The sequence below is a fragment of the Rhinatrema bivittatum genome, chromosome 15, assembly GCF_901001135.1.
Source record: "Rhinatrema bivittatum chromosome 15, aRhiBiv1.1, whole genome shotgun sequence".
Taxonomy (NCBI): Eukaryota; Metazoa; Chordata; class Amphibia; order Gymnophiona; family Rhinatrematidae; genus Rhinatrema; species Rhinatrema bivittatum.
In genome coordinates this window covers 66,063,469-66,086,765 of record NC_042629.1, presented here as the reverse complement: position 1 = coordinate 66,086,765, position 23,297 = coordinate 66,063,469, and the positions used below count along the sequence as shown (strand labels likewise).

General features: G+C 42.3%; 1 protein-coding gene across 7 annotated transcripts in view; it reads right to left on the bottom strand.

Annotated features, from left to right (window-relative positions):
- Positions 1-7,270: 7,270 nt before the first annotated feature.
- Positions 7,271-23,297, bottom strand: part of RCN2 (reticulocalbin 2) — a 41,122-nt gene continuing 25,095 nt past the window's right edge. For all 7 annotated transcript variants that reach the window (XM_029578242.1, XM_029578241.1, XM_029578237.1 and 4 more), the window contains exons 5-8: positions 20,485-20,598; positions 19,419-19,515; positions 12,662-12,804; positions 7,271-7,676 (exon numbers count right to left, since the gene is read on the bottom strand). In XM_029578242.1, the coding sequence (XP_029434102.1) occupies positions 7,524-7,676; positions 12,662-12,804; positions 19,419-19,515; positions 20,485-20,598 (507 nt within the window). In that variant the 3' untranslated portion in view covers positions 7,271-7,523. The remainder of the gene's footprint in view (positions 7,677-12,661; positions 12,805-19,418; positions 19,516-20,484; positions 20,599-23,297) is intronic.

Sequence of the window (23,297 nt, the reverse complement as noted above, 5' to 3'; positions counted from 1 at the left end):
ATCTCGTGCCCCAACAGTGCTGGATCCTTGCCCTTGGCTCTCACCTGTGGCTCCACTGACGAAATCCTGACAATATCGTAGGGCATGGTTTTGGGCCCCAGGGATGAGTGGACTGAACACATCGGGTAGGGTGCATAACTTCCTGAAGCAAAAGAGGCTCCTTCCTTGTTCTGGAGCCAGGCTATCTTGGCTGCCCTCTACCTCTGTGCCCTTGGAGACATGCGGCCGCAATCTTGGTGCGACGCCTGGTCAAGGTCTGGACAGAGGCAGCAATAATTTACTACACTGACAATATTTGAATCCAGGATTCTTTGCAGACATGCTTGAAGAGCACTGAAAGTGCTGTTTAGGGTATCACTAGTGCGAAAAGATAGAAAATACTACTATGAGAAGACATGATAGAGACACACAAAGTGTCCATGCACAAGCATGGAAAAAAAAAAACCAAACAAAGTAGGCCGATGTGCCGCACAGGTACAGCAGAGCCAAGTTCTATCAAAGATAGAACTTGGCTCTGCTGTACCTGTGTACCTATAGAACACGAGAGCACCAATGACTTCACCCAAATATAGCATAGCTAATTCAGCCAGGTTATCAATGGAAAATTCATTCTTATATACCCCCCCCAGGGTCAATTTGATTCTAAAATACACATTTCCAGAAGCACTTTGAAATGGCTTGGCAAACAATTTTTGTCAAAAACAGAACTGTAAAATAAAATTTGTAAATGAAAACCAAAGTAGTTGGTTGAGATAATATCCTTATTAGGCTAATTAGAATATTTCAAAGCAGGATAAATCAATCTGCGACTGACTATAAACTCAGCCTTTAATCTGGCTATTTGCCAGTGGGTGAATTTAGTGAATCACAAATTACATGAATAAGATGCCACAAAATCAAATTAAAAAGTTCTGCTATTTCTTATCACCTGTTATTTTTGTGATCTATATAGTTTAAATCACTATGTCCAGCTAATATAGTCAGAATGTTCCAGGTCCGCTACCAGTGTGTGGAGGGCTCACACACAATGGTTTTCAAGCCGGTAAATATTTACTAATTACTTCCCTTTAAGTTAAAGTCAACACACAGTGCTATTGGCCTTCCTTCCCCAACATCCTGCAATATGTAGAGATTTAATACCACAGTTATTTGCTACTAACAACTTTCACTTTCAGTACATAAACTGAATCAGATATAGCATTCTTTGCATGACAGGATAATTTCCTGGGGCTTGCATCAGAGCATATATTACCAGCTTCTGTGGTTTTCCTTTAAATGTGTGGTTACAAACCAGTGGTTTTTGCAGTATGTCAATATTTTGAAAAGAAAAATATTTTCACAGTACTACAAAGGAATAATCAAGGAACATTCCCAACATCAGTACAAAAAACAGGGCAGTGATTCAAATCTTTCTGATTGTAAATTAACCAGAATTAGCATTTCATGCAAAAAAAAAAATCAAAAAGCCTTATGGATATTTGTTGTGAGCTTCTTGGAAATAAGGCTTCTTTGTGGAACCTGCGTAGATGAGTTTGTCATCTTTACAGGATATAAATCAGTCAATCAAGCAGCTAGATTTTCAACCCTCTAGAACATATAAACTGGTTTCAAATGGCTGATAGATCGTCTGCTATTTTGCTTGTGTTTTATTTGGTATTGGAGACTTTTCAATATATTTATAAATGATCTGGAAAGAAATACGACGAGTGAGATAATCAAATTTGCAGATGACACAAAATTGTTCAGAGTAGTTAAATCACAAGCAGATTGTGATAAATTGCAGGAAGACCTTGTGAGACTGGAAAATTGGGCATCCAAATGGCAGATGAAATTTAATGTGGATACGTGCAAGGTGATGCATATAGGGAAAAATAACCCATGCTATAATTACACATTGTTGGGTTCCATATTAGGTGCTCAACCCAAGAAAGAGATCTAGGCATCATAGTGGATAACACATTGAATTCGGTTCAGTGTGCTGCGGCAGTCAAAAAAGCAAACAGAATGTTAGGAATTATTAGAAAGGGAATGGTGAATAAAACGGAAAATATCATAATGCCTCTGTATCACTCCATGGTGAGACCGCACCTTGAATACTGTGTACAATTCTGGTCGCCGCATCTCTAACAAGATATAATTGCGATGGAGAAGGTACAGAGAAGGGCTACCAAAATGATAAGGGGAATGGAACAGCTCCCCTATGAGGAAAGACTAAAGAGGTTAGGACTTTTCAGCTTGGAGAAGAGACGGCAGAGGGGGGATATGATAGAGATTTATTTTATTTATTTATTTTTAGATTTTTATATACCGGTGTTCCTGTATTAAAATACAGATCACATCGGTTTACATTGAAACATAAAAATTATGCCAAGAGGCGGTACATATAACAAGGTTATAGAACTTGGAAAAAATGGAAAACAGATTCGAATAATAACACTGATAAACTTGCAAAGTCTCTGAGAAATCAAATCATAAAATAAGGCGTAATTGTCTAAGATAAATGTGATCTGCAAAAGGGATTGCGATGGTGAGAAAATCTTGATAGCTGGAGGTAAAAATAATCAAAGTTCTGGAAAAGCTTGGCTAAAGAGCCAGGTTTTAATTTTCTTTTTGAAGGAAGCAAAGCAGATCTCAAGGCGGATGTCTGGTGGGAGCATGTTCCATTGGACAGGTCCTGCTAAAGAAATGGTACGTTTCTGATGTAAGGATATTGTTGAAGGAACATAGAGTGTGCCTTTATAAGCTCCTCTGATAGGTCTTGTTGAAGAGTGAAAACGTAGTTGGGTGCTTAAGTGGAGTGGGGATATATTGTAAATAGATTTATGAATTGCTGTGTATACTTTATAGAGAATCCTTTGCTTAATAGGCAGCCAGTGGAGGAGTTTTAGTATGGGGGTTATGTGGTCTCTTTTATTCGTATTGGTAAGGATTCTAGCTGCAGAGTTTTGAATCATCTGGAGGGGTTTGATGGATGAGGTTGGTAGGCCAAAAAGGAGCGAGTTGCAATAGTCAATTTTTGTTAGTATGTTTAAAAGAGATGTTTAAAATCATGAGAGGTCTAGAACGGGTAGATGTGAATCAGTTATTTACTCTTTCGGATAATAGAAAGACTAGGGGGCACTCCATGAAGTTAGCATGGGACACATTTAAAACTAATTGGAGAAAGTTCTTTTTTACTCAACACACAATTAAACTCTGGAATTTGTTGCCAGAGGATGTGGTTAGTACAGTTAGTATAGCTGTGTTTAAAAAAGGATTGGATAAGTTCTTGGAGGAGAAGTCCATTACCTGCTATTAATTGACTTAGAGAATAGCCTCTGCCATTAGCGATGGTAACATGGAATAGTCTTAGTTTTTGGGTACTTGCCAGGTTCTTATGGCCTGGATTGGCCACTGTTGGAAACAGGATGCTGGGCTTGATGGACCCTTGGTCTGACCCAGTATGTCATGTTCTTATGTTATGTTCTTAAGTAATGTAACTGCCATAAGAATATAAGATATGCCATACTGGAACAGACCAAGGATCCATCAAGCCAGTATCCTGTTTCCAACAATGCCCGATCCAAGTCGCAAGTACCTGGCAAGCGCCCAAACATTAAATAGATTTCATATTACTAATCCGGCAACAAGCAGTGGCTATTCCTATTAATAGCAGTTATGGACTTCTGCTCCAGGAACTTATCCAAACCTTTTTTAAACCCAGATGAGCTAACTGCCTTAATCATCCTCTGACAATGAGTTCAAAAGGATTCTCTAGTTGTAAATGTGCTACTTGCTAACTTCATAAAAGTGTCCTCTAGTACTTGTATATCCGATATCCAAAAAAGTAACTGATTCACATTTACCCGTTCCAAGTCCTTTCACGATTTCTTAGACCTTTATCATATACCCCCCCTCTGCTGTCTCTTCTCGAAGCTGAACAGCCTTAATCTCTTCAGCCTTTTCTCATAGGAGAGCAGTTCCATCCCCTTTATCATTTTGGTCACTCTTTTCTGTACTTTCTCCAGTGCAACTATATCTTTTTTTGATATGTGGCAACCAGAATTGCACACAATATTCAAGGTGCAGTCTCACCATGGAGCGATACAGAGGCATTATGACATCCGTCGTTTTGTCATTCCCTTCCTAGATTTATCAGACTATCGCATGCGTTAGAGAGGCTTGTTTTATGGTAATAACCTATTTATCGCAATGTGTGCTAACTTAGCGCTTCGCATAGGTATTACCGTTTTGCGATACCACCACAATTGTTGCAATCCCTACCTACAACCACTGGGGGGGGGGGTGGGTGGGAGAACAGAGAAAGAGCACCTACCTATAAGGCCCTTCTAATTGTTAGGTATTTAGACCTCTATAGGAGGCCCACCTAGTAACTCAAGGTGAGGTTTAGGTAGTAGTGTAGGGGGTTAGGGGCCACTTTGGCATTCAGAGCGAGACAAACGAACAGAACCTTCAGAAGAGTGCACTGTTCTGTTAATACGTCTCTCTCTGAATGTCAAAGTGGTTTAGTTACTTCCGGCGTTAAAACTGTGCGATACGGCTTCGCCCCTAACTCCTCCCGTTTTTCAAATTAGCATCGCACCATGCGTTATGGTGCTTTTCGCATGCATTAAGGCGTTTTTCGCATGCGAAAATGTCTTAACACGTGCGAAAAGACCATAACGCGAGTTAGAAAATAATCCCCATTGTTTGCTTTGATCTCCTCTGCACACTGACCCAATGATTTCAATGTAATATCATCTATGATGCCCAAATCATTTTCCTGGTTGGTAACTCCTAAAATGGAACCTAACATTGCCAGTGCCTAGCAAATTCCAAATAGTAGATCTATTTCTTGTTACGCACTGCCAGGGATAATAATAGTTGTTTTTTTTTTTTCTTTTACTAAGTTTACCTGGCTAAATGTTTTATGGACTTTTCCTGCAGGAAAAGTCCATACAACCCACTATGCTCAATCTTTCTCACTCTGAATTCCAAAATGGCCCCTAACCCCCTACACTACTATCTAAACCTCACCGTGAGTTAATTTCTTATTTTAAAGAGTACAGCGATCCCGATAGGGAAAGCATGTCCACATCTACTAGGAGAAGGAGAGATACCGAAGGGCTGAGGTCACTGCAGGAGACTCCGTCTCCATCTGCTAGCAGGGGAGCATATAATCCATTGGTCCTGAGTCTATCTAGCTACACACTAGGAAATTTTGGTTGTGTCACCAAGATCAAGCATCAAATGGCCCAAAAAGGTAGCACCAAGGTATTTTGAAAAAAAAAAAAAAAAAAAGTTTCAAGACTGAAAAATCTTAATCATTACAAACCACCATTTCCTGTATTTAGCAGAGTTATATGCTGTTTCTACGTAAAGCAGGTAATCATATTATACAGTATTGTAGATCATTGACGTGACATTTCACCCACCTATATCAGTAGGTAGCCCATAAACCACAAAACCTCTGTGACACAACAAACATTTGCAGCATCTTTTTTGCAAAGTTATGACATTAGAAAAAAAATGCGATGGAAAAAAAAAGCTCCGATATAGCATGAGTGCCTAAGCAAGCACTTTTACAGCTGGCTCTTGCCATGAAAGTAGAGGTCTCTCTCCTATTTCACTGCATATTGCCCATATGCACGGTTAATCAGAAATTTAACTCCTTAAATTCCCTAATAAATTTCTTCCCTATTTCAGGAAGCTTACAGCCACATTCAGACAGAAACCTTTCATCACACGAGCAGCATCACAAATGTTAACACATCACACTGGGCCACCTGTTTAATTGATATTCTGAAGTAGAAAGAATGTATCTGTATGTCGTACACAGAGGATATAGGCTTTGGAAAACAAGAAAAAAAATATAGTATAACCACCTTCCTTTTTAGATCTGGATAAATGATTGCCATTAGGTAATAAATCACAGAAGTTTATGCCAACAGTGCGAATAACCTACAGGAAAGTATCAGCTAATGGCTCAAAAATTCAGATTTTCTTTATCCAAACTTACCTCTCAGTTCTACAATACTGCTATCCATCAAGTTTTGTTTTTAATTTTATTTAGATTTGTTTTTATATTCCACTTTTCACACTTTTTTCAGCATTTCAAATCTCTATACAAATGCATTTTTTCCAATTACTTAATATGTTGCTTTCTCGTAGATACCTTTCTGCACACCAGCATTAGTACTGAATACTACATAAATGACAAATGGCTACAAAGTGAATTAAATCTCAGTGTTTTCATGCAACATTTTAATTCTTTTTGATCTTTCTCCTCCCTTGTGATTTGGGTCATTCCCTCCTCTCCTCTAACTAATGCCTGGGTGGCTCAAGGGACCCTCACCAATTTGAGAACTGAAGGGGCACTTCCTCAGAGGTGCACCTCTTAGTGCTGATTGCTGGCTGGCAGGGTCTAACACAGGAATGACAGCTATCTTCTCTCCCTTACCAGGCCTGAACATGCCACCTCTGTGGTGCCACAACACTATAGGGTACACAACACTACAGCCTCAGCAAGGTGATTTAACCTCCTTATACTACATTTGTTAAGCTTACTAGCTATTTAGTGCAAGTATACTTTACCAGGCAGCAGCACCAAAATTATTCAACACTATTTGATCCAAAACATAAACAAAGAAAAAACTGAATACACAGAAATAAGGACATTACTCTTTTAATCTGGTCAAAACAAAATGCCAGGTACCACACACAATGTTAGAAGACAATACATTAAATATTTGTACATATATAAAAATATAAAGTTCTATATCATACAATCAAACCCCTCCTCAAAACTAATTCAAAAAATAATCCCACCCCACCCCCCATCGTAATTTAAATGATATAAAACCTTCTGTTCCCCTAACAATATGCTCAAACAAAAACACATTTTTAGATCAAGCTGTCTAAAGAAATCTATTGGTGACTCTTGAAAATTCACATCTACACAGATGACTGCTGCAGAGCCTTTTAACCCTTACCTTTTTTTCATGTATGAAAGTGTTACTCAAATATTCAATACTGTATTTGGACTACTAAGCATTTCTAGTTTGCTCTTGTTATTTTTACCTCTTTTCCCACTGTAATTTCATGATGTCAAATAACATAAGATGTTCCATGCTGAAGATCATTTAAAAAAAAACAAAAAAAAACAAACCACGTTTAATAAGAAAAAAATGTTTCAGTATTTCTAAAGCCTCTGTTGATGGAAGACACGTGCTAGAAATTATCAAACACCCTTACAGTCAGATTCTAAACTAAAACTGTAATGGCCGACTAAAGTGAAACTCTGCAGGCTAAGTGGATTTGCAACTTTCATCTACAGCAAAGCATGCAGTTGATGTACAAGCCAACGTGTAGGGTTCAAGAGAGGCATCTAGTGGAATAAAGCTTAACATCCAACGTTTTCATCACATCTATAAACACAAACCATGGCATTCTGAAACCACAAAATGAAATGTTTCTAAAGTAAGCGAAGAAGGGTGAGGACTTGTAGATAAAAGCTCTTCCTGTGATAGTTTGTAATGGAAAGGCTAAAGTTCCTCATGGTAGAAGTGTTCATCATGAAGTTGTCTGCCATAGTCCGTTGCTTCACTGCTGAGAAACAACTCATGGTTCTCAAGAACTTCTGCTTCAGAAAGCTTCCTATCCCCGTTTGTGTCCATTTCTTCAATAAGATGGAATGCCTTAAAAAAAATAAAAAAATTGCTGCTCATCTTTAAATTACAAAAGTACAAATGGGTAGTTATTAAAACAAACTGACCTCTGGAAAAAGATCTCTGCAAAGAGAGCTGCTAGAGGGCTTGGTTGCCAATTGTTTGCATGCCAAGGGGAGGAGATGTGATAGGCTGTGGAGCCAGCCTCAGAAATGCTGGTTAGGTTTCCCAGGCCCCACCAGCCAAAGGAAGCAACCCCAGGAGGGATGAGAGAGAAGGAAAAAAAGTTTTGGGTGGGAGGGAACACAGCCAGTAAGGCATGAGTGAGAAAAGGGGTTGGAGAGGAGTACTAGGAGACAGGGAAAGAAAGCAGGCACACGCCCACCTCCTTCCTACCCACCTCCCCCAAACATACTGCCACTACCACCCTCTTCACACACTGCCCTCACACTCCAAATCCCCCCCCCCCCCCCAATACCAATCCTACCACCATCCCTCCACCACCACTACCCCTCACTCCACACATAGGGGGTGAAAAGGAGGAGATACATTTGAGTGCATGAGATCAGCTGGTGGCATCTCGCCTTATAAACAGACCCCCAAAACTAACACCGCCCTTCAACACACATGTAGGGAAAGGAGGGGGGGTGGGGGGAGGAAGAAGTGTGTACACACCTCCCATTCACCCCACCACATACCTAACACACACTGCACACTCACACCACCCTTGGCCCCCATAAACACAGATGGTGCAAAATGCCCACACCCATACACATCCCATCTACACCAGTACTTCCCTCCCTCCCACACACACAGGGGATGAAGATAAGCAGGAACAATTTCAAGAGCAAGAGGGACCCATATTGGGAGGAGTAGAAGAGGGCTACAAAAGTAGAGAGTGTGAGGGGGATGGGGAGAGGAGTGTGCGCACACTTTATCCCACATCGCCACCTACCTACACTCCCCATCCTCCACATCCCACCACTACCCCTTCACACACAACCCTAAGAAAGCCTACAAAGTGGAAAGTGCAGGGAGAAGATGAAGAGGAACACTATCCTCCTACTTCCCCCTGCCCCACCCATACAAAGGTGGGGACAAAGTGGAGAGTGCCCAGGGAGGAAGAGCCTTCTACCTAGCAATACACACCCCCCCCCACCCTCACCAACTCCACTGGTAGAAGAGTGAGCAGGTATGCAGCCTAAGTACATTTATAAATTAAAAGAAATCCATTGGTTGAAGGTAATCCCTGAAATGGTTGGCTAGCCAAACTAAACAGTTTCGGGGGGTGGGGGGGGAATCTAATTCTGTTGTCACCTCAGCAAACATAAGAACATGCCATACTGGGTCAGACCCACCAAGCCCAGTAGCCTGTTTCAAACAGTGGCCAAACCAGGCCATAAGAACCTGGCAAGTACCCAAAAACTAAGTCTATTCCATGTTACCGTTGCTAGTAATAGCAGTAGCTATTTTCTAATTCAACTTAACTAATAGCAGGTAATGGACTTCTCCTCCAAGAACTTATCCAATCCTTTTTTTAAACACAGCTATACTAACTGCACTAACCACATCCTCTGGCAACAAATTCCAGAGTTTAATTGTGCGTTGAGTACCCCCTAGGCAGCTGGCCAGCCTCACAGCAAAGAAACTTTTTTTTTTTTTTTTTAATAAACTTTACCCTAACACTCTAAATGAAGCAGGGATCGAAGGAGCAAATGTAGCACTATCAGAGGGGAAGAAACCAGGAGCCCCTGGAATTCCCCCCTCGACCCGATGCAGGCGAGACACAGACAGGGATTGCCAATCCCCCGGACGCCCGGCTTCCACTGAGGAATGGCCCACGAAGGTGCCTAACACCTCAGGAAGCGTGACAGACTAAGAAAAACTAACCACCTAAGAAAAAGTAACTACAAAAAACAAAAAACTGCAGGAGTATAACTCTACCCTTTGCTGGAGTCAGAGAAATACTGGCTAACTGCAGGTGGCACTCTTGTATATATGGCAGTACCCAAAGTTTTGGTTCTCCGACTCCCTCTGCTGGTAGGGATACACAACACACTTCTCTGGACTGATCCTGTACGTACTGGGAACGCAATTACCTTTTTTGAGATGCGGCGACCAGAAAGTACACAGTATTCAAGGTGCAGTCTCACCATGGAGCGATACAGAGGCATTATGACATTTTTTTTTATTCACCATTCCCTTTCTAATAATTCCCAACATTCTGTTTGCTTTTTTGACTGCCGCAGCACACTGAACAGACGATTTCAGTGTGTTATCCACTATGATGCCTAGATCTCTTTCTTGGGTTGTAGCACCTAATGTGGAACCCAACATTGTGTAATTATAGCATGGGTTATTTTTCCCTATATGCATCACCTTGCACTTATCCACATTAAATTTCAGCTGCCATTTGGATGCCCAATTTTCCAGTCTCACAAGGTCTTCCTGCAATTTATCACAATCTGCTTGTGATTTAACTACTCTGAACAATTTTGTGTCATCTGCAAATTTGATTATCTCACTCGTCGTATTTCTTTCCAGATCATTTATAAATATATTGAAAAGTAAGGGTCCCAATACAGATCCCTGAGGCACTCCACTGCCCACTCCCTTCCACTGAGAAAATTGTCCATTTAATCCTACTCTTTGTTTCCTGTCTTTTAGCCAGTTTGCAATCCACGAAAGGACATCGCCACCTATCCCATGACTTTTTACTTTTCCTAGAAGCCTCTCATGAGGAACTTTGTCAAACGCCTTCTGAAACTGCGCGCCGAGTGAAAAAGAACCCCCTTCAATTAACTCATTAACTAATTTTAACCAAGGTCTTACTATATGAAACTCCAAGTCTATTGACCTATTTGTTTATCTTGACTATAGTAAGCTCTATTGAGCAGGAAATGTCTCATGTGCTGTTGCTTATACAGCACTGTGTATGTCAAGTAGTACTACAGAAATTTTAAGTAGTAATCATAGTTGTAATAGAACAGTAGTAGTATTTGTGATCAGGACTGAGCACTGTTCGAGATAGGATGCTGAGCTTGATGGACTTTGGCCTGACCCAGTATGGCGTTACTTATGTTAATAGTAAACTACATTCTTTGTCTTCTCTCATATTTTCCATTTTTGTCTTCACTGTTTTCTAAAGTTGTTTTTAGTTTCTCTGACCATTCTAGTATTGCACACACATTGTACACAATGAAACAAACTAGATATTTTGTGAAGAAACAAAACCCTGCAAAAAAGGTCACTAAGAACCTATGGCAAACCTGCCATACAAAAATAGCAATAACTCCTAGAAGGCAAATAGCAAGAACCCTATATGGAAAGACAACAATGTAAATATTCCAGTATACCCTAGAATACCAATGCATCTTTAATTATAATACCTGAACAAGATGGACTGCTATGCATCCCTATGCAGAAATCACACACTAGCAGCTCGGTCACACACATACAAACCAGATGCGCACCAAACACAGAATAAGTAATCTTAAATTAGAAATATGCAAACAAAAACAGTTCTCTCTTGCTTTGAAACAGGAGAGAATAGGAAAACAAGAGGAGGAAACGAGCTGGATTTGGAAGCAGCATGGCTATTCTTTCTGCTCTATGCTCTGGCTATTTTGGGCTCAATCACCCCTTCCCAGACCACTGCCTGGAGAAGGGCTGGATCAGGCAGCAGCAAGCTGTTCTCTCCTTCCTGAGATTCAAGACACTGGTCAATAGAATCAGTCATTGGGGCAGAACTCTAAGTGCTCATTCAATGGTGGCACTTGTACCCTCCCCCGCTACGTGGGGCCTGGGGTAGTTGAAACGTTTGCCCCATTACTACAAATCATTTTTAAAGTGCTACTAGATATATGCAGCACTGTACAAACATACAAGACAGTTCATGCTCAAAGGAGCTTACAATATAGTCCAAACTAGCATACACAATAAACAGTCTATGAGAAGTATATTTATTGTATAGAAGTGCAGAGGATGTAAAAGCAGTTTCAAAAAGGTAAGTTTTTAAACTAGATTTGAATATGGCCAGAAAGAGCATGAAACATTAACTCAGTAAGTCTTTTCCAAGCAAACGGCATAGCAAGGTGTTGAGATTTAACAATGAAGGAGAAGGGCACAGATAAAGCAAATTGCCCAACGAATAGAGTTCACAAGGAAGGGTGCAGGGAGACAGAAGAAAGGTAATGAGGAGCTGTAGAAACTAAATTCTAGTTTTTAGATGAATACTGAATTGCTAGAATACTGTTTAGTAAAAGCAGATTTTTTTTGCAGCTCTGTCTCCTGAATGGTCACTATTATTGTGGGGTTTTTTTTTCCTATTTCATACATATTCTCCTTTACATTTCTTTCTTCAGCATTGGTATGATAATGTAAATCCAACTTCTTAAATCAGTACATTGGTTCCTTGACTGCTTCCAAATACAATTCAAGCTTCTCTTACTCACCTAGAAATGTATTGGCTTTAGTTTTTACTGATTTTCTAACCATTTCTACACAGAATGCCAACTCTCACAACAATCACTCTTTAAGAATCAAGACTTAGCTATACGATCCAGTGCTGCTCTTGGGAATGCAAGCAGGTAAAAGTCTCCTCTGTAGCAGTGACCTTGGTAAGTTACTTTATCTCCCACTGCCTTTTAAACTATAGGTTCCTTGAGGCAGTGACTTATTGTAATTGAATAGTTATCTCACGTGCCCTCTCATTAAAAAGCTGTTCTGCTCTGTGCAAAACTGAAGTTGTAGCTAGTGACATCTACCCTAGAGGTGGCTTATACATGCTTCTGAAGTGCTATGATGTGTGGTAGTATCTAGTCATTATTTGAATCTAATACAAGAAACAGGTTACAGCCCATACCAGATTCTTGGCTTGATATCAGGGCTGATTATATTACTACTTGCCATTTTTATAGGACTACTAAACTTATGTAGTGCTGTAATATGGTGTTATTTTTCTAATTTATGCCTTTAACTAGTACATAAGATATAATTCAGCACCACTATAGTACCTCCTCTTGTGCAATACCCTGCTGATTGGGTGTGATCCAAGACAGCAGCTCCTGAGGGTTGAGTCTGCCATCATGGTCCTTGTCATAGTCATTCACAAACCGATCCTTCTCAACAAGTATCCATTCTGGGTCTTCCTGTGCATCTTGAAAAATACATTTTGAAATATTGTACTTTTCACATTCTAAATTGTGTTTAAGTTTCCATTTTCATTCTTAAATCTGCAGCACACACAAAACAACTCAAATTAAAATTACATAGCTGATAATTTAATTTTCCTTAATGTAGACAGATGGACTCAGGACCAGTGGATTTATGCTCCTCTGCAAGCAGATGGAGACAGAGAAAGCTGACATCACAATATATATAACCCTGCAGTGACCTCAGCCTGACAGTATTCTCTTCAAAAGCAATTGTGGACAGACTAGCAAAAAAAAAAAATATTTTTTTTTTATTAAAAACAGATAACCAGAACTGTACTCAAACCATAAAAACTGAACTCTCATGATTCTTGGTACCCAAGCTAGGGACTGGATGAACACTTACCAGTAATCCCTTGGGACTCAGAACCCCACAGAAGGACTATTGACACACTCATGCAGCAACCGAGGGGGGGAAACAGTCTGTCTATACTAAGGAAAACAAAATCATCACGTAAATAACTTCTCCATTTCCTAGCAAGTAGACAGATGGACTCAGGACCAATGAGATGTACCAAAGCTATTCCCCAACAGGGTGGGAGGCTGCCCATGGTCCAAACACCACCGCACGTGCAAAGGCTGCATCTTCCTGGGCATGCACATCCAGACAATAAAACCTGGAGAAAGTGTGTAAGAAGGACCAAGTCTCAGCTTGGCAGATATCGATGGGAGACAACAGACTAACCTCTGCCCATGACACTCCCTGAGCCCTAGTGGAATGAGCCCTAACCTGAGTAGGCAACAGCTTTCCAGCATCCGTGTCCACCTCCTTAATCCAATGAGCTATGGTAGCCCGCGAAGCCAGAGCACCCTGCTTATTCCTGCCATGGAGAACAAACAGGCTTTCGAAAAGACTCAGAGACCGCCAGATACTGCACAAGATGCTTAACATCCAAGAAGTGCAAAAGGCAAAACTCCTTCGCATCCCTGAACTTATCCAGGGATGGCAAGGAGATGGACTATTTAAATGAAAGCTCGAGACTATCTTAAGCAAGAAGGATGGAACAGTGCACAGCTGTAACGCCCCAAAAGTCACCCGAAGGAACGGCTCCCAGCAAGACAAGGCCTGCAGCTCAGAAATCTGACACACAGAACATATAGCCACTAGAAATAGTCTTCAAAGTCAACAACCATAAGGAAAGGCTACGCAGTGGTCGGAACGTAGGGCCTACCAAAAGGTTCAGAAACAAATTAAGACTCCACAACAGAACCGGTAACCTCAAAGGAGTCTAAGGTGCTTCACTCCCTTCAAAAAAAAATAAAAATGGGCCATATCAGGATTAGACAAGGAAACATCATTCACCAGGCCTCCAAAACAGCCAAGAGCTACAACTTGCACCTGCAAGGAATTAAGGGCCAAGCCTTGATGCAATCCATCCTGCAAAATATCCAGAATGAGAAGGATCTTAACTGAATGAGGAAGAACACCCCGCTCCTCACACCAGACCTCAAAACCGCTCCAAACCCACACATAAGCCAAAGTAGTAGAGAACTGGCGAGCTTGGAGTAAAGTAGCAATCACCGCAAAGGATTAACCACACTAACAGGAGAGTCCTCTCAAGGGCCAAATTAAGACAGAATAGGGTTGGATCCTCATGAAGAACTGGTCCATGCTGAAGCAGATCCATGTGCGGCGTAAGATGAAGGGGGGCCTCCACCAGGAGCCATCACAAATCCTCAAACCACAGATGCCTGGGCCAGTCCGGCGACACCTGTGGCCTGATCTTGCGAATTATCCTGTCCAGCAAGGGCCACAGAGGAAAGGCATAAAGCAATCTGTCTTCCGGCCAGACTTGTACGAAAGCGTATTTTCCCAGAGCCACAGATCTCGAATGAGACCGTAGAAGCGAGGAACCTTTGCATTTTGAGAAGTCACCAGCAGGTCTAGGAATGGAAGGCCCCAGCGATCCACAGTCAGCTGAAATGCCTCGGCAGACAACACCCACTCTCCTGGGTCCAGACTCTCCCTGCTAAGGAAGTCCGCTCTTATGTTGTCTTTTCCTGCAATGTGAGAGGCCGAGTTAATCTACTGATGACCTTCCATCAGCTGGTCTATTTCCTGCAACACTTGCTGGCTCTTGGTTTCTCCCTGGCGATTGATATAGGCCACCGTAATGTTGTCCGACATCACGTGAACCGCTCTATTCCACAGCCTGTGGCTGAATTGCAAGCATGCCAGCTTTTATAGCTGCCCGGGCCTCCAGGCAATTGATATTCCAGCGGGACTCTTCGGCATTCCAGCGCCCCTGGGCTGTTAACTCCAAACAGTGAGACCCTCAACCACGGAAAATTGCATCTATTGCAAGTACCAACCAGGCCTGAGAGGGCAACGGAACTCCCTTTCTCAGATGGTCTTCCTGCAACCACCACTGGAGGTGGGAGCAGAACTGCATAATCCTGAGGCTGCGGGTTCCAACGAGATAGAGTGCGCCGAAGAGGACACATATGTGCCCTTGCCCATGGCACCACTTCTAGGGTAGCTGCCATCAAGCAGAGTACCTGTAGGTAGAACCACACTGTTGGGAGTATGGAGTTCATCAACTGATGTACTTGAGACATCAATCTCTGGATCAGAACTTCCAGTAGGAAAAAAACTGTCTTGTGTCGAACCGGAGCCCCAGATACTACAATGACTGGGATGGCTGAAGATAACTCTTGGTCAGGATCATCACCCAACCGAGCTCCTGCAATAATGAGATCACCTTGTGGGTCACCAGGCAGCTCTCTTCCTGAAATTTGGCTCAAATCAGCCAGTTGTCCAAATACGCGTGCACCAGGATTTCTTCTTTTTACAAGGCCGCCGCTACCACCACCATAATCTTGAAAAAATGTTCTGGGACTGGTAGCTAGATCAAAAGGAGGTGCCCAAAACTGATAATGGTGCTCCTACGCTGCAAAGTGTAGAAAGCGTTGGTGTTTCAATTGGATGGGAATACGAAGGCAAGCCTCTCACAGATCCAATGAGGTCAAATTCCCCTAACTGCACCATTATGACTGAGCATAAGGTTTACATTCGAAAATGATTCACCTTCAAGTGTCGGTTGACCCTCTTGAGATCCAAGATGGGACAAAAGGAGCCCTCCTTCTTGGCACAACAAAATAAATGGAATATCGCCACGAACTTTGAGTCATGGGCACTGGAACTACAGCCCTCAGTCTGAGGAGCCTTTGAAGCGTAAACTCCACTGCCTGCTTTCTTCTGCGGGGAGTGGTGTTGGGGACACCATTCACACGTCCCGAAGAACACTGCGAAATTCCAGTGCATACCCTTCACGTATCACCTCCAGGACCCACTGTTCCGATGTGATCACAACCCACCTCTGATAAAAGGGGGATGTCTCTCTCTATTTCCTGTTCTGGAAGGTGGGTCGGCAAACCTTCATTGGGAAGCTCAGGAAGGTCCACCACCCGAGCCTGCTCCTTTCTTGGGCTGCCAGGAACAAAAGGACTGAAACTTACCAAAAGGCCGAGTCCGCTGAAAGATCATCCCTCTGTAGGGACAAAAAGCTTGGAACCTCGGAAACAACCCCTCATACCAAAAGGGCTGCTGTATCCTCCGGCAACTGAAGCCCTGGAGACTCACCCCACTTACTGGCCAGTTTCTCCAAATTATTCCCAAACAAGAGTTAGCCTTTAAAGGGAATCTTAGTAAGGCTGGCTTTGGAAGTTATGTCAACTGAACAATTTTGCAACCAGAGTTGACACCTGGCCACTACCACTGAAGCCACTCCTCTGGCCAAGGTCAGCCTGCATCTGCTAAAAAGGCGGCAGCAGGCTTCATAACCACTCTGGAATTCCCTCCAGACTCAACTTCATGAGAGAGAAGCAGATAAGAACTTACCACTAGGGCGCAACAGGAGGCAATCTGTAAATTAATCGCCATTGCCTCAAAGGCTTGCTTAAGAATAACATAAATTCTATTATGTACATCCTTCAAGGCTGCTCCTCCCTCTACGGAGATAGTAGTAGACACAGCAGATTCCAGAGAATCCACTTTGGGAAAACACAAATGCTTTCTCACAGCCGGATCCAGGGGGTTCGGGCCTTCCAATTTCTGACACACCCCCCCTCCTTAAAATTTACCTCTGGGGCATCCCATTCCAGATTAATCAATTCCTGGATGGCATCACCGGGGAATAAACAAGATGTTTTATGTAAGGAAACCAAAATGGGATTCTTCCTAGACTCTGACATAGTAGCTGAACCCAGAACACCCAGCTGTTTCAAGGTCTGGGAAATCAGAGCAGCAGTTCATCTCTGTGGAAGAACCGCAACATGGTTCAATACCGGCTTGATGTGATATTATCACGAATGCCGGTATAGAAAAAATTAAAATAAATAAATAAATAAATAAGGTTCCAGCCCTGGAGCAATTTCCCCATCTTTCAGGGAAATCAGGATTAACATCATCAGTGCCATCCGGATTCCTGACGGGAACAACTGCAGGGAGCTGAGGCAAGTTCTGATGCTTAAGCACAGGACTAGAAGAGGGAGTAGCCACCGGCTGAGGATCCGACTGGACAAAAATGGGGGACGCAGAGGACTGCACCTGATGAAAGGCTTGTAAGCCTTGAAAAAAATTCCACCCAAGAAAAAGCAGCCAGGTCCAGACCAAGCCCAGAAGGAACTGGAGTTGGTCCCACAGACCCTCCCTCGCCAGTGGAGGAGCCAGTCAAGCGAGAACCAAGATGAGGCATCAGAATGATTTTGCTAAGCTTGGCTCTTCCCAGAGTAAGACAATTCTCCCTGCGTGTCCGAGCAGCGCCGACACAGATTAAAAGCCAGGTCAGGCCGAGAAGCCCTAATATGACAGGCAACACAAATAGGAAGATGCTTAGGCTTCTTGCTTACTGGCACCATTGCTGTGGTAAACATGCGTTTGAATGGCTCACGCTCAAAAATGAAATACGCTCAAAAAATAAGCACCTAGAAGAAAGCGTGGCAAGGCACACTCACAACCTGGGCGCCAAGTTAAGCGCGTAAAGAAGTTTGTGCGGGTAAAAAGCGTGCCCAAAAACGAGCGTACAATGTGGCACAGATCCGACACTCTGCCACACCAACGGCCTATACAGGGCAGCAGAACATGCACAAAAGTACGTGAAAACAGCTGCCGTGGCCTACCATGCAAGAAAAAAGGGCCAAGTGCGGAGCCTAGCCCAACGAGGGCCTCTCAACTTGTCAGGCTGCCTAGATCCAACCCCAACAGGAGCGGAAATGAACGTCAGCACGGCATGAATATAGGAAGTCCTGAAACCCCTCTAACCATCTCCGATTCAGGTAAAACTTTTTTTTTTTAAACCTTACCTGAGCTCAGCATAGAAAATTAGTTCTTACCTGTTAATTTTCGTTCCTGTAGTACCACGGATCAGTCCAGACAGTGGGTTGAGCCGCCTTTCCAGCGGCTCAACCCACTGTCTGGACTGATCTGGGTACATACAGGGAATTACTGGCTGAGTACAGAGTCTGATTCCGGCTGCAGGGGCAAAGGGTATCTGCCGTGACCGCCGCACATGGCCTCATGCACTTGCTGCCTTTCAGCTGAATTAGCAGCTAAGTCCACTCCAGGAACCTAGCTACTGGACCAAGGCACACCTCTGAGGGACCACGGAGATCACCTCAGGAATTCTCAACTGGGGAAGGGAACTTTAGGTGTCACCGCAGGAGAGCGTGGGGCTCTTTTCCTGAATTTAGAAGTTCAAATTTCTCCTTTCAAAAAAACTCAAAGTAATTCCCATAGGGAGATGCACGTCCACTATCTGCTGGAGATGGAGAATACTGGCAGGCTGGGGTCACTGCACGTAAATATGAGGTAAAAGAGCCCAGATGGCTTCAAGGAAAACTACAAACCCCACAATTAAAGAAAGCTAAAAAAATAAAAGTTCCAATCATCGAACTGTGAAACAGAGGTGCCATACTATAAAGTTAGTACCACAAAGACCTAAGTCCCAGTTGCCCTTTTTTCCTTTTGTAGTGATAATGCTTGACCAGGGACCATAAATCACTGATTTTCAGAGGAATCTGCACCTAAGTTCTAGCAAGCAGGCTTCACCACTTAGCGATGGCTGGGATCTCCCTCTCTCCAAGAAGCTGCAAATGCTGCCTTCACAGCATACCTATCCCTGGCTGATCTGGGGAGCAAACCCACATCTTCTGCATGGCAGCACACAGCTCTGCTGCTGAGTCATGGGCCAGCCCAAACGTTTAATGGCTAGCTATCATATTTTCAAAGAATTGAGCATACTTGCTAGTGTATATGTTCATGCTCTCCTGAAGGGAGTATCATGTATAAACAGTATTGGACACCAGAAGTAGAAATTTAACTGGGCAATTCATTAATCATGGATGTTACTAATAAATCTACAATTCTTTGGCTCTTGCAAATTTCATAGCCGACAGTCACTTATTTTAGCAGAAAAGAAATATGCCCATCATCATTAGACAGAGGGAGAAACTAAAGCTTTTTGGCAACTAATTACAGAGAAACAAATCCCAAATCACCCCAAAGCCAACCTCAGCACCTAGGATGCTTCTTTACTTTAACCAATTTTCAGTTACTTGCCTGGATCTCTACTGTAGTCACCAAGGAATTCATCCAAGTTAACAAACCCATCACCATCTTTATCATGCTCTTCTAAAGCTCCCTCAATCACAAAATCCTACAGTACACATAAAAAACACAAAACATCAGTTGACAAAATTATTTTCTAAATAAAGTAGCATTTCACCTTAGATAAACATGTTCCCGGCTAAACCTGACACTGCTTTCCTGCATGTTCAGCACAAACACATTATTGTTCTTGTTGCTCAGATTGAAAGTAATCTGCATTTACATAAGCATTTACACTTCCTTTTGCGTCTAACAGATAACAGTATTTATGTGTGGGAATGCTAGAAGACCTTAAAAAAAAAAAAAAAAAAAAAGCAGCTTCTCTATAACACAATTAAGATGCCATGCGATGTCCACAAGCCATTCTTCAGTCAAGATCAACTGTACCACAAGGGTCAGTGAATACCATTTGAGGAGTGTGTCACTTTTTTTTTTTTTTTTAAATAAATTTTAAAAAAGTACTAATCAGTCCTATTCACTGGTAAATGCAGGCACATTGTCGCATAATGCGTACAAAGATGCTAATATGGCTGCCCCAGTAGATAAGATTAAAATCTCTCTCCTTTGGGTCTTCTTTGTCTGCAAAATATAAAAGCACAAATGAGGCCAAAAAGTAACATAGAAATTATTATGAATAGTAAGCAACTATGTACCAGCTCCTGCTGGTGGACTAATTAAAAATCTGCCACATGGAGCTAATGTATGGGACAAAGTCAGTATGAGGATTCTAATAGTTAATTAGCCTGGAACTGCTGCACTTAAAAAAAATATATATCCTAATGAAGTCACAAGTTCTCATGCACTTGGCCAAAAAAAAACAAAAAACACACCACCGTAGCTTTCTACTGATGACAAAGTCCAATATAAGAAAAGGAATGTTTCAAACTTTAAAAATATGTGCATTTGGCCATGTTGAAGGGAGGCTGGTGGAAATCACAAGAAATTTTTCCTCAAAGCAAAAGTTACAGTGCATAATGCTATAACAAGTCTTTAAATCAAAACATTCTTCTGACATTACCGACATATATTCAACATCTTCAGGATGTTCAAAATCAGTAAATTCACTTAGATTCAGACCAGGAACTCCATCTCTATTCGCTCGATCAAACCGTTTTTTGTCCTTTAAGTGAATCTTAAGAATAAGAAAAAGAATTTAAATAGTAAAATTTGTTAATCTTTTCAATTTAATCTTGGAGATCCAAACTATGTAGCTGATAGGACTTTTTCCACACAGTATGATAGTCATTCTAGTGTCTTGGTTAAATTCCAACACAGGTCATATTTGCAATGCTTCTAAATATCGCTCATGAAAAACAATTATACAAATCATGGAAATCAGTCATTGGATTTTACACGCTGATAAGCATAAAATGGAGATAAGATTGGCAAATCTTGAGCTAGCTTGCTTGAATCCAAAACAGATTTTGAGACGGAGGATGTTTTATTACCTCTAACATAAGATTTTGACAATGTAATTTTGTTATGCTGTAATGGCTGTACTTGCTTGTTAATGTAAACAATTGATTCTGCAAACAGACAAAAAGGTACTTATTTTAATACATAATTAAATATTATATAGAGGAAAATTGGTTCTTGCCTGCTAATTTTCATTCCTGTAGTACCACACATCAGTCCAGACTCCTGAGTTTTGCATCCCTTCCAGCAGATGGAGACAAAGAAAATTTCACCAACACTACATAACTCAGCATGCCACCTGCAGTCCCTCTGTACTGACCTGTACCCAAGCTGACAGCAACAATACATTTCTAAGCAAATTTCCTCCCCTCCAACAAGCCGAAAGGTGAAGTTGCCCAAAAAAAAAACAAAAACCAAACAAACTATGGAAAACTGGTTTCCCAAATTTAACATAAGTGATCAGCATTGAAAACCTCCAACAACTTCACATTATATACAAATCAACAGTACGAGCTGCGGACTTGCTAACAACCCCCCCCGTAAATGGACTGATCTATGGTACTGTAGGAATGAAAATTAGCAGATAAGAACCAAGTTTCCTTTCCCTGTACGTACCCAGATCAATCCAGACTCCTGAGATGTTCTTAAGCTCCTCTTAACTTGGATGGGACCTGGAGAGTTCCACTTGTAAAACACTCACCAACGCACATAGAAGCTGGAGCCCCAATATCAAAGAGATAATGTCTAACAAAAAGCGTGCAATGACTTCCCAGTAGCTACACAGCAAGTTTCATGCGGAAACACCTGTTGAGACTCGCCTGAGAACGTGTCAAGTGCACTCCTAAACCCCCTCAGCAGGGAGCATCCTTTAGAAATATAAGTCGATTTAATCGTTTATTTCAGCCACCGCACAATTTTAGCCTTAGATGCCTTACTTCCCCCTTCTTTGGGCCACTCCACAGTACAAAAAGGTGATCCGATCTACGGAAATCATACGTGACCTTTAGAAACCTCAATAATGCATATCTCCCATCTAAAAGCCTAAGCTCCCCCACGTCAGGCATACAGGAATCCAAATCCATAAAAGCTGAAAGCTCCACTGTTTTAAGATGGAATACCGAGACTACCTCAGGCAGAAAAGAAGGAACCATGCTTAAAGATACCCCCGAATCAGACATCTGTAGGAAGGGATCTCGACATGACAAAGTCTGGAGCTCTGAAATTTTCCTGGCTGAACAAATAGCCACCAATAAAACCATTTTAAGAGTCAAGTCCTTAACCATAGCTCTCTTTAATGGTTCAAACCGAACCTCACAATCTAAGGACTGGATTCAGATTCCAAGATAGACAAATGCTCCACATCCGAGGTCACAAGTTCTTAGCTCTCCGAAGGTAAAGTATAACATCCAGATGTGTGCACCTTACCCTGGAAACAACCCTATGTTGCTACCTGGACTCTCAGAGAGTTAAAGGCCAGTCCCTTGACTAGAACCTTTCTGTAGAAAAAAAGTCAGACCTTATGAAGCCATAGCCTGAATAGGCTGAGAATGCACTCCAACAGCAGAGTAGGACTAAAAGATCCTCCAAATTCGCACATACATCAAGGATGTAGAAAGTCACCTAGCCTGCAATACGCAATAAGGTGAAAAATAACCACGTCGGAATATCCCCTCTCTGTCTCCGTTGTCTCTTCTCAGAAGCGAAGCCACGACACAGAAGTGAGCCGCCTGACACGAAAATATTGGGCCCTGGTGGAAAAAGAGTAGACAGATGTCCAAACCTCAGGGGCCCATTTTTGGCCATGTTAAGATCTGGGAAGCATGGTCGATGTGGCCACTCTGGAGCTACCAGGATCATGTTGCTCGGATGTTTCTCTATCAGCAGTAATTCCTTGTCCACCAGAGGCCTCAGAGGGAAGACAATCCCGAGTCCACGGCAGCACCAGAGCTAAAATTTATTCTGTACCATGTTCTGTTTAGCAGCTGTAAAACTGTGACGCCTTGGTGTTTTTTGGTCAGGTTATCCCCATCATCCGTGAATGAGACATTGCTGCCTCCGACAGCTCCCATTCCCAGGATCTAACTTTCACTGACTGAAGAAAATCCACCTGAACGTTGTTCACACCGGCGACGTGAGACGTTCCAAGCCACTCCAAGTGCTGCTCTGCTTAGAGAATCAACTATCAGGCCTCTTGAGCCACTGCCTGATTTTTGGTTCTGCTTTGACAGTTGAGGTAAGCCACAGTCGTCACATTGTCTGATATAATCTGTACTGGTTGGCCATGTAATCTTGGCAGACAGGCAAGCAATGTAAAATGCACTACTCTAGTCTCTAACCGACTGATGAGCCATGAGGCTACCTGTTTCGACCACTGGCCCTGCACCAACTGATCTTGCCACACCACCCTCCACCCAG